The sequence below is a fragment of the Mus caroli genome, unplaced genomic scaffold (genome assembly GCF_978045245.1).
Source record: "Mus caroli unplaced genomic scaffold, Mus_caroli_1 scaffold_8, whole genome shotgun sequence".
Lineage (NCBI taxonomy): Eukaryota > Metazoa > Chordata > Mammalia > Rodentia > Muridae > Mus > Mus caroli.
In genome coordinates this window covers 89,406,905-89,419,574 of record NW_028227263.1, presented here as the reverse complement: position 1 = coordinate 89,419,574, position 12,670 = coordinate 89,406,905, and the positions used below count along the sequence as shown (strand labels likewise).

Genomic DNA, 12,670 nt, shown 5'->3' with positions numbered 1-12,670 from the left:
TGGGGAGGGGGGGGGCATGGGTAAGAAAGAAAGGTATTCAAAGAGACTCACACCCAGGCACTTAGAGAGAAACTTGAGTTAGATCTCTTAGCCACATAACAATTTTAGTGGTACTCCCATTATATTTCAAAGAATTTCTAAGAAATATTTTTTCTGTTCTTTTGTCTTTCTTTCTTTTTCTTTTTTAAAACCTTTTTCAATAATTGAGATTATAGGGTGGCAAGTTGCCTTGGACAAGACTGCAATCTGATAAAATAATACCATTGGTCAACAATTTTGGCAAGCAGTGATTCTTGCTGGTCAGATTCCTAGACAATTATAGGTTTACATATGGGAAGGAGAAAGGCCATACTGGAAGGCCATATACACTTAGATCTTAAGCATGATCATTGTTATTTTTGCATTCTTGTTTGAAACAACTTTATATACAAAGATTATTGTTTCCATGTAGCAACTGTCTTAGCTGATGTTAATAGTAATGGTGTTCTTGACTTAGGTGTTGGGCTCTTCTACTAGACTAGAGAAGGCTACTGTCTTTTTGTCGTCATCCTATTTCTCATCTTTCTCCTCCTCCTCCTTCTATTTTTCATGTCTCCTCTTAGTTATCTTCATGCTGTGCCTCAGTCTGGATTGTGTTTCATACTTCTCTTTTTTATTAGCTATTATGCTCAGAGATAGCCTGGTCTGATGGATCCAGGTACCCCAGGACAGTTGTCTCTTCCAGCAGCCTTCCTGACTGAGGATTTGGGGTTGAACTGCTGTGTCCTTTTGAGGGGAAAGTTGTAGGATGCTATGTGCCAGGAAATGAATTCCTATATGGCCAATCATATTTCTAAATCAAATCTGTAGCCTCATTAGAAACCAAGTGTTTTCATTCTGCCTAGGGTTATATGGACAGGATGAAATGAGAGTGAGCTGGTGAGACTCCTGAACAAGTCTCAGTGTCAATCATGTCATAGAGGGAGCATTTTACAAATGCTTGACTGACTCAGACCACACTCTAAACTCAAGTCCCATCACATTATCACATATCAGAAGTGATAGGAGTCTAAAATGTAAACCAGGACTGCAGGTTGTGAGCTATATAAAAGGGATCTTCGGTTTCTATTGACTCAAACCAGCACAGGATGGGGGTCCTTCTGGGCACACAGCCATACTCTGGCTGTCCCTTTTCTTCCTGCTGCTAATGAGGGGTCAAGATGTGTTGAAACCACTAGCCTACAATTACTTAACCTGTGTCTGGAGATAGCCTGTTTTTTCCCCTGTGTGTTAATCTAATTAGTCTGGCCATCCCTGGACCACAATGGACAGTTCTGGTCCTCATTCCCTACTCCACTATCCCGAGCTTTTGTCCCCACCGGCAAGAACACACTCAGGACAACTGGAATCTTCTGCAGCAAAGCTTTATTGCTTACTTCTCAGGAAGACCCCGACCCCAGAAAATGGAGTCCCTTATATAGCGCTCAGCCATGACGTTTCAGCACCTGATGTGGCGTGACAGCTCCTGATTCTTGCTTGCCCATCACCCCACTATTACACCCCGAGAATGGGCAGTGACTAGGAGTGAATTCACTCTCGCACTTGCGCACAAGGCTTGTTTACTAGTTAGTCACAGCAGAGGCCAGCACCATCTTATAATGGCGATTGCTCGCAGCACGGCTCTCCACACTCCACTGACCACTTTCTCCCAGAACACCATTCCTCCCATGAACCTGTGTCTCCCCATGTTTCTTCCTTTTAAATACCCACATCTCTGACCTGATGTCCACACTATACCCCTTTTCCAACTCCTCAGAACCCATCCCATTCTGTTGCTTCTTGATTCCTTCTGTCTTTTACCCTATTCCTTTCTGGGCTCCACCAGATGTACCACAAATGGCAGAAGTAGAAAAGACAGTCATAGTCATAGCCCACTGTTCAGATACTCTTGGTGTCTTAGAGAGATCAGTGTGCTGAGTACCTGAAAATTGTCCTTGTTTCTCATGCACATCAGTTGCTGGAAAACTAAACAAAACAAAAAACCTCTCACAGAGAGAGGGGACCTCTGGGAATTAACAAGGAATTGAGACTCTAGTATGGAATCACTGCCAGACTTATCATTAAGACAGTTGCTTCTGACTTGCAGCATCTTTGGAGCCTTCTTTTGCAGACAGTCATTTCTAGACCTCTATTGATTCAAATCCTTCCCTCTAGGGTCTTCTTCATCTTCAGAGTGTTTGTGGTGACCATGCATGGAGAAGGGTAGGTGTTAATCACAATCATATGCCTGGTCATCTGGCAGCAGGTTTGGAGAAGTTAGCTTTGACTATGTAGTGATAATGTCAGGGTCTGTGTGCTGGTGACCTGATACATTACCTTTTCTTCAAGGCTAATGCCATGCAGTCATATCATATAAGACTTTTGCAGGAAGTTCCATTGGTTGTCCTTCCTGAAAACAGCTTCTTTTGTGACTCCTATGTATCTTCATGTTCAGTGTCGCGCTTTATCCCAATTCCTTTTTTTTTTAAGTTTTTTTCTTTTTTTTTTAATTAGGTATTTCCTTCATTTACATTTCCAATGCTATCCCCAAAGTCCCCCAAGCCCTCCCCCCACTCCCCTACCCACCCACTCCCAGTTCTTGGCCCTGAAATTCCCCTGTACTGAGGCATATAAAGTTTGCAAGACCAATGGGCAGGCCTCTCTTTCCACTTATGGCCGACTAAGCCATGTTCTGATACATATGCAGCTAGAGACACGAGCTCCAGGGGAGGGGGGGCGGGTACTGGTTAGTTCATATTGTTCCACCTATAGGGTTGCAGATCCCTTTAGCTCCTTGAGTACTTTCTCTAGCTCCTCCATTGGGGGCCCTGTGATCCATCCAATAGCTGACTGTGAGCATCCACTTCTGTGTTTGCTAGGCCCAAGAATAGCCTCACAAGAGACAGCTATATCAGGGTCCTTTCAGCAAAATCTTGCTAGTGTATGCAATGGTGTCAGTGTTTGGAGGCTGATTATGGGATGGATCCCCAGTATGGCAGTCTCTAGATGGTCCATCCTTTCATCTCACCTCCAAACTTTGTCTCTGTAACTCCTTCCATGGGTGTTTTGTTCCCAATTCTATGAAGGGGCAAATCAGTCTGGCGGTTCCTCAGAAAATTGTACATAGTACTACCGGAGGATCCTTCAATGCCTCTCCTGGGCATATATCCAGAAGATGTTCCAACAATTAAGAAGGACACATGCTCCACTATGTTCATAGCAGCCTTATTTATAACAGGCAGAAGCTGGAAAGAACCCAGATGCCCCTCAACAGAGGAATGGATACAGAAAATGTGGTACATTTACACAATGGTGTACTACTCAGCTATTAAAAAGAATGAATTTATGAAATTCCTAGGCAAATGGATGCACCTGGAGGGCATCATCCTGAGTGAGGTAACCCAATCACAAAAGAACTCACATGATATGTACTCACTGATAAGGGGATATTAGCCCAGAAACGTAGAATACCCAAGATATAAGATACAATTTGCAAAACACATGAAACTCAAGAAGAACAAAGACCCAATTGCTGTTTAATTATATACACCTGAAATCAGATTGCTCCAGTCTGATGGTCAATCCCTTAGGGCTCATATTTATTGCATCTAGCTCATCACTCTCCTCAAGCACTCCCTATTATGTGCTAGCCACTCAATAAATAGTTGTTCAGTAGTTGAGTAAATATCCCAATAAACTGATGTGTCCATAAATTTAAAGGTCTGGTATAGTAGAGATGTCACCTGTATTAGCAGAGATATATAATGTTACTTGTATGATATCAGATATGTCCCTTATTTGGTGTATATTGCTACCTCCCTGCATGTTTCTTAGCTACCTGTAAGTCCCCAGTAGACCTAGCCTTCACTAAGGTGGCTTAACTGACTGTTGTTTGAAGCACTGTACTCTTGCTAGCCTCTCTTAACATCATACTCAGATTTCACTGTCTATCTTTGCCTAAAACAAAACAAATAGGGATGAAGAAAATAGTATATTTGATCAAGTTCTCTGAAGGCACAAGGACCAGTATATGAACTCTCAACCTACATAAAAAAGCTGAGTGTGGTGATAAGCTTAAAATCTCAGTGCCGAGGAGACAGTGGTCCCTGGATCTTACTAGCTCTCTTGCTTAGTTGATTTGTTGAGTTCTAGACCAATTAGGGACCCTGAGTCAAAAGCCAACTTAGACATATGAGGAACAGCATCAAAGGTTATCTTGTAACACTGCCCCTTCCCAAGCACCAGCTCCATCACTGTCCTGTGACAATTAGTGCACTCATCTTCATCAGTGCTCCACAGGCAATATTCCTATTTGTTCTTGGATCCGTGTAAGTCTTAGTTGGTTGCAGAGAACTGGCTTGAAATTTGGATAACGGATCCTCCATTCTACACATGGTTTCTTGTGTGTCTTACTCATGACTCCACATGTGAAAAAATAGGCTCCTTTTCTGAAACCCTTGGAAATACTCTGAAACAGTTGTATTGCTATAGGGCATAGTTCTTATCCCCTCTGAAGAACGGCTCCGAATCTGGATCTCCACACTCTTGGCCTTGCATACAACTGCTACTAAACTCACTCCACTTTAGTGTACCAACCTTTTTAGCTCCTTATTCATCAGACCCTTATGATGCAGGGGAGACACCCCCAACTTCAAAACCAGTTGCTCTTGTTTGAGAAAGAGATGGTGGAAGGAAGCAGGGTATGGCTAGATTAAATCGGTTCTTGAAAATTTTTGTTTAGATCTATCTGCAGGATCATAAAAATAATGATAACACCTATATTGTATTTAAACACAAGAAAGGATGAGAATGTGTATTCAGATGCTTTGTCACTGAGGTCTAGGATCCGTGATCGGGGCAGGCAGTAGTATCAATTCTTAGTAATAGAATTATCTCTTTCACTGCTTCATAGTGGCACAAGCTAAGGGAGTGGGTGTTGGGCCATTTCATCATCTGCTTTTTATTGTTTACCTTCTCTCCCCTTCATCCTCCATTGTCTGCAAATAGATGGTATTGATTCGTGTATCCATTGATGGAATTGTTACTTCCTTATAAGGCACTGCAGATTTCAGTGACTTTGAATTTTAAGTAGACTTTTCTTCTTCTGGCTACTTAAGCTCTTCCTACCAATGCAGATTACTTTAGCAAACACTGAAGGCCAAACTAGGAGGTGCTGTTAATGGTGTAGAGAGCAACACCACCTAAAATAAAACCTGATCCTGAGCCCTCAGACTGTGAATGACAGCTGGTCCCCCGTGCAGAAGGATGCATTTTCTCTTTCCTCATGGCAAACCATGTGAAGCCAGTCTGAAGGGGCCTCTGTGGGGAGTGCTAGACTTCATGACTCAGGAGTAGGAAGGCAGGTGGCAGTTAAAGAAAGAATTGAGTGAAACTTTACTTTTCTACTACAGTGAAGATTCTTACGCACACAAGAGATTCTGAGTTGATAATGCCATCTATTCCCATGTTGGCACTGTTGCTTGTATGTTCCCTAGAAACAATTTCTAAACTAATGACTAACATGAAATAAAAACAAACAGAGCTAGGGGTGTCCTCTCCCTCCGTGGAAGCAGGGTGAATGGTGGCATTGTCTGGGGGAGTCAGAGAGGGGTGTAGAAGGGAGGCAGCTGCCTGTCTGACCCTTGATAATGCCACTAAGACTGCCCATGTTTGGGTTATTATACATGCCTTTTCAACAAATGCTAGTACAGACGGTGTGGAGGTCCATTTGCCTGCTGTTCTGGATCAGCACAGTGTCTGACATTTCAGGGCTTGCCAAGGCTGCTCTACACCTAGTCCTGCTGCGCCAACCAGAAAGTGCTTTTCCCAGAACCATTGCCCCATTCCACACCTCTGACCCCTCCTCTAACACTGCTTATGCATTGAGATTTCAGTTGCATAACCAGCCTTCCCCGTTCACAATCTGTGCGTCAGACTGTAGGTGAAGTGTGCCTTAGTTACTTTTCCTGGGACTGTGACAAAACACCTGACAAGAGGAAAGTGAAGAGGGAAAGTTTATTTTAGTTCACTGTTTGAGGGCACAGTCTAGTATGGCAGAGAATCTTGAAGTAATGGTCACATTGTATGCACTAATAAGATGAAAGGAGAGGTGAATTCTTGGACTTGCCCTTTTTTTCTTTTTATTGTGTCTAAGGCCCAGCCTTTGGAATGGTGCCACCCAGATTTAGGATGTATCTTTCCTCTCAATCTAGTCTAAAATCTCATCATGGGCATGCCCAGGAGTTTGTCTCCTACTTAACGTAGATCCTGTCAATTTGACATTATTAACTATCACAACTCTACACCATGTCAAAAAGAAATTCACGTGGATCATTTTCAAGTCACAGCTGTCCATCTCTTGTCAAAACCATCTATAGTCAAAATCCATTTCACCCAACATAAAAAGTCCCTGTAGGGTCCTGTCAGCAAAGTCTTGCTGACATATGCAATAGTGTCTGGGTGACAAGACCCTGATATAGCTATCTCTTGTAAGGCTATGCCAGTATCTGGCAAATACAGAAGTGGATGTTCACAGTCATCTATTGGATGGAACACAGGGCCCCCAATGGAGGAGCTAGAGAAAGTACCCAAGGAGCTGAAGGGGTCTGTAACCCTATAGGAGGAACAACAATATGGACTAACCAGTAACCCCCAGAACTGTGTCTCTAGTTGCATATGTAGCAGAGTTTGGCCTAGTCAGCCATCAATGGGAGGAGAGGCCCTTGGTCTTGTAAAGATTATATGCCCCAGTACATGGGAATGCCAGGGCCAGGAAGCAGGAGTGGGTGGGTTGGGGAGCAGGGCGCAAGGAGTATATAGGGGACTTTTGGGATAGCATTTGAAAAGTAAATGAAAAAAAATCCAATAAAAAAATCATGTAAAAAAAAAAAAAGTCCCTGTAGTCTTTAAGAGTTCTAACCCTCTACAAAAGTACTTGTGCTCTCTCTTCTGAGACCCAGGCAATTTCTTAACTCTGAGTTGCTATAACATAAGAAACAAACATGCCACATACTTTTAACAGTTAAAAACAGAATAAATAGTCCCTTCACAAAATAGAAATGGGGACATAGTAGAGAAGTATCAAAACAAAGTGTTCAAAATGGGAAAGATAAATGGGAATCCCTCAGCTCAGTGTTAGGCATTTGGAGCTCATAATAGAATCATCAGTGATCCAAAGGACTGCAGCAACCTCGCATTCCAGCTCTGCAACCCCGGAACACACATAAGGTCTTCCATAGTTCACCTCTTCTTGCATGCAACATTCCCCAGCCAATACACCAGGGTCTTGGCATGGCTACTGTCCTAGTGTCTCCACTGAAAACTTGGGCTTTTTCTTCACAGTTCATGCAATGCACCCTCAGGCCCTCCTTCTGAAATATTGCCATAAACCTCCATTCCTGGTTTCTTTCCCCATCCCCCATAGGATCTCACTATGTAGTCTTGACTGGCCTTGAATTCAATATAGAAATCCGACTAGCCTTGACCTCTCAGACATCCACCTGCCTCTGTGCTAGGATTGGGTGAGACATCACAGTGTCGTGACTTTCATTCTTCCATTTTTCATGTATCTATAACTAGTATCACTTGGACTACCTGCCAGGGTCTGCTGTAAACATGAGAAGTAACCTGGGTTGCTTGGACCACAGTTGTACTGGCCTCTGTTAACCTTCCAAGCTGACCCTGTGGCATGCTTCCATAGGTGGTTATTTTTTGAGGCGGAAAGCTCTTCAGCAGTTTTTCCAGTTTAAGTCCTCTTCTTTTGATGAATTTGTATTTTCACAATGGTATCCTTAAATGGCTGGGGCACCCAAGAGCAGCTGCCCTAGTGTTCAGAAAACAGCTGCTCCTTGGTGGGGTTGAGCTCCTTAACATCTACAACTGCTTCTACTCATCCTTCTTGTCTGAAATATTAATTCCTGGCAAAGGGCACACTTCTCATATCATTTGGCTCCATTCGTCTCTATCTTTCACTGTACGCATTGGAGACGCATTGTGAGGAGTTGCCCTGACTCATCCTGAACCCTAGCCTGCCTTGAGATTTCCTCCACCAAACCATGAGTCAATTACTTTTGAATTCAGCTTCACTCAAGCTCAAGTCCAGGGCTGAGAACATTTAGATTCTTTGCCAGAATATGACTTGAATGACGCCTAGCCCAATTCTCAGGAGAGTCCCTGTTCCTCTGTGACACCTCATGTGCTAGATCTCTATTCTCCCCGAATTCCCATGAGAATGACCCATTAAGTTCTCTTTTTGTGTTTTCGGGGTTTTTAGCTCAGTGTTCCAAACTCTCACACTCTCCCATAAATCCATTCCAAAGGTCTAAAAACTGAACAGGTTCATGAAAGCAATGGCCCCACTTCTTTTTATATTTAATCAAAACACTTTTATTAATTCATTGAACATTTCTTACCTGCTTACAAGTTTTTATTTATCCACATTCTTCCCTTACCTTCTCTATGATCTACCTTCGAAATCTTCCCAAATTTGTGACTTAAAAACATATAACCTCCCAAGTCCAATTTGTACTTCCCACATACTCAGCAGTATAGGCTGCCCTGTGTAGTGTGGTAGGCAACTTAGCAAGTGTTCCTACTCCTCAATTCTAGTGTTCTATGATGGAAGTTATTCTTCTCATATCTATGACAAAAACCTCTTGAAGAAAAAGCTGACTTTGGCTCACAGTTTGAGCATTCAGGACCTAATGACAGCCATAGTTTGATGGCAAGAGGATTGCTTTCAAAATTAGGAAGTGTAGAGATGAATGCTGATGCTCATTTCAATTTTTTTTATTCATTTCAGAATCCCACTCAACCCATAGGATGCTGCTACCCATATTTATAGTAGGTTGCTCCACTTCTACTAATCTAATCTAGAAACTCCCTTACATAATACATGTAGTTTTGTTTCCTAGGTGATCTAGATCTGGTCCAGTTGACAATATTTGCCTTCACAAGATGCTCAGGTATAGGGAGACAAACTTATTAGGAGATGGGTGCCAAAGAATCACAAAAGGAGAGGACTTTCTGACATACCACACCTTGGGGGAAGGGGGGTTGGAGGGCACAGGAAGTTGCTGATATGAATCAAGTCATAGAAAGAAAAGGTTGCCTCTAAGTAAAGGCCTTTATTGTGGTTTCCATTAAAAAAAGAACAGATAAATCAAGGTAAATATCTTAGAATTGTCTAATTTAGGTAACTGAAAAGCTCCTACCTATAGAAGTTCTTCATGGTGATTTGGTACGTAGACCTAGGCCACTAGCCATTGTGAATCATTGGCTGCTATCTCCACTCTCCCTAAAGGAAGTGTTAGGGTCTGGATTTGTTGTCTTGGATATGAAGGTGTGCTAGCCCTGTAAGTTGTTTACTCTGTGTAGTAACTGGGTTACCCTCGGAGGGGCAGTTCATTCAGCTCAGCAGGGCCCTAGGTATCAAAGCATACAAAAACTAAGCCACATGGTTTAATGTACTTGTTAGCCACTCTGACACATGAAACTATGCAGTCTTCTACTGCATGATGCTCATGTCCCAGTCCCTGATCCTCAGCCAATGGTGTGAGGTCCAGTTTCACTGCTCACTTTGTTGGTTGCATGTAGCAGTGCTGTGGTCTTCTGCCATGCCCTGCTGTGGCTTCAGGTTCCCATATTTTCTGTCACTACATTATCTCCAAGTGAGGTTATGGATCAGTTGGTGTAGGATAGTCAGGGTGAGCTGAGAAGAAAAGAACATGTGAAAGTTGGGGCACAGAGCCCTCCCACAGGCCACTTCACCTCCAGTGGGAGTTTCTGGAAGTCCTGTATTTGTAGCCTTTGCAAAGGCAGAAGAAAATAGAGTCAACTAAATAGAAGGTTTTATAGATAGAATTCATCCCTACAGCTTGGTTAAAATGCTGTTTGCTTAGTGGAAAAGTATATACATAGGAATCCAATCAAGTTCACTGCCGGCTATATGATTTTACAATAATGGTTTCTTAATCTTTATTGCTACATCAAAATGCAATCTAATCTACAAACTAAGTTAAGTAAAATTTTCTGTGAGTTTTATATATGTCTTTATACATCATGCTTATTAAATACAATGATTTCATTCCTAAGAAAGCACCACTCTTTTCTGCCCATTTCAGGACATGGGATTCAGCCTGGATTTGTCATTGCATGCCCGAGTTATACTTGTGTTGAACAAACTAATTTTCTTTCTTTTCTTTCTCTTCTCCCCAGGATTATACCTTAACTATGTATTTCCAACAATACTGGAGAGATAAAAGGCTCGCCTATTCTGGGATCCCTCTCAACCTCACGCTTGACAATCGAGTGGCTGACCAGCTCTGGGTGCCCGACACATATTTCTTAAATGACAAAAAGTCATTTGTCCACGGAGTGACAGTGAAAAACCGCATGATCCGCCTCCACCCTGATGGGACAGTGCTATATGGGCTCAGGTCTGTCTGCTCTGCAGGGCTGCTGTATGGGCTCAGGTCTGTCTGCTCTGCAGGGCCAGTTTTGAAGTTATGTGGTGCACTGGCATTGAGTTTCTCACTTGAGATAATTATAGTAAGTGAGACCATGTCCTTAAATTAATTGGTAAATATCCATGAAATATTCCTAGCTTTGCAGAAACAAAAAAATCTCATCACTCCCAGATTTAGAGCATAACTGTTACTATAAATAGTCACTAACATTTGTTATTGGGTAGTTTGTATATAATTGGGTTGCCATATCTAAGAACACAGATTTCCATATCATAGGCAAGTAAATGGGTAATTAATATTGCCCTGACACTTGAGAAGCTTTAATAGGTTCTTTTCAAAGTTATCTGCACTGCTTAGGAGATAACTTTGCACTGCTTCACTACTGTGAAGATGTAAGGTACTCTATGAAGTCAGGGCCACTGATATTTATGGAAAGATTAAGAGAGAGCCTTCTGCCTGAGATAGCATTTTCTCCAGGGCTTAGGATGTGGTCTCTCACCTGAAAACCAGGCTGCTTCCTGAGCTGCACAGAAGAGGCCCAGGGCTTCTCTGATTACTAGGAAGTGTTCTGACCTTCCTATGCTGTTCTCTTCTGCTGCATAACAATTGTATAACTTTCCTGAGTGACATTTTTAAGTCCTCTGTCTCCTCATGGATTTTACACTGATTTTTGTTGTGTGCTGTTGTTTAGAATAGCAGTAAGTATGTACCTGCCTAACTTTCTTGCTGCCCTGGAATAGAAGCGCTCTTGAAGCCTTCTCGGAGAGCTCCACATTTTTTAATAGAACACTTGTGAGTCTCTTGGAGGAAAACCTTTCTCAGCTTTTGAGTGGAGACCTCTTTCAGAAGACACCAATAGCTGAAAGTAAAACCCCCAACCAAAGGTGTTGAAATCTACATATTGTGACTTATTGATTCTCTAGTTAAGGAGAGGAATTTATTTAACTTTGCCCTCACCAGAAAATGCCAAATGTGTGGTTTGTTTTGGTTTTTTGTTTTTTCAAACTACAGTATTGGAGAAAACATTGAAATTTCTGCAAAATAAGACCTTTCTAAATATAAGGGAATAATGGCATATATTTTTATTAGATATTTTATTTTCATTATCTCCTTTCCTAGTTTCCCTCTGAAAACCCCCTATCCCCTCCTCTCTCCCCCTACTTTCCAACCCACCCACTCCCATTCCTGGTCCTGGCATTCCTATATACTGGGGCATAGAGCCTTTACAGGACCAAGGGCCTCTCCTCCCATTGATTACCGACTAGGCCATCCTCCTGTGAGGCTCTGCCAAGTGCCTGGCAAATACAGAAGTGGATGCTCACAGCCATCCATTGGACTGGGCACAAGGTCCCCAATGAAGGAGCCAGAGAAATACTCAGGGAGCTGAAGGGTACTAAAGCCCCATAGAAGGAACATCAATATGAACTAACCAGTATCCTTAGAGCTCCTTGGAACTATACCACCAATGAAAGAAAACACATGGCACATATTTTAAAAATGTGTTAATACTTCACAAAATGATGTTTGCATGGCCAGGCTTAACATTATATATATATATATATATATATATATATATATATATATTATTTTTTTTTTTTTTGCCTCACTATGAGACACTTAGCGTTAGTGTAAGAGGTTCTGAGAGGACAATGGTCATAGAGAAGAGTACTGAGACATCCCAGGAAATAAAATAGGAAGCCATTTACATGCTGTCTTCTTCCCTCACCGAAGCAGAGGCAGGAGATATGTATTTGTACCATACTTTTGTCTATATGGTTGTGCATGAGTCTTCATGTCTGTCTGTATCTGTGTATATGTGTGTAATGGGAAAAAAACTAGGAGCATATAGCAACTAATATTAATACATGACATTTCTAATTTTTAAAGAAAACATTCTTTGAGTTCTCTTTATTTTATTTTTCTTCTTTTACAAATTAACCTTGCTTGGTGGAAGTGGTGCATGCCTTTAATCCAAGCCTTCCAGAGACAGAGACAAGTGAGACCAGCCTGGTATACAAAGTGAGTTCCAAGACAACCAGATCTACAAACAAAAAAACCATGTCTCAAGGAACCAACACAATATATATGTATTAGTTATGTATTCCTGCAAAGAGGTAGAAGACAATTTAAAGAAATTGGTTCCATCCTTTTACCATATGGGCTACTAGAATTGACCTCAGATTGTT

The 12,670-nt window shown here is 41.9% G+C and overlaps 1 protein-coding gene across 2 annotated transcripts in view; it reads left to right on the top strand.

The window, feature by feature from the left end:
• Gabrb3 (gamma-aminobutyric acid type A receptor subunit beta3) overlaps positions 1–12,670 on the top strand; it is a 228,745-nt gene that overhangs the window by 156,713 nt on the left and 59,362 nt on the right. For both annotated transcript variants that reach the window (XM_021166821.2, XM_021166820.2), the window contains exon 4: positions 10,234–10,454. In XM_021166821.2, coding sequence (XP_021022480.1) covers positions 10,234–10,454 — 221 coding nt within the window. The remainder of the gene's footprint in view (positions 1–10,233; positions 10,455–12,670) is intronic.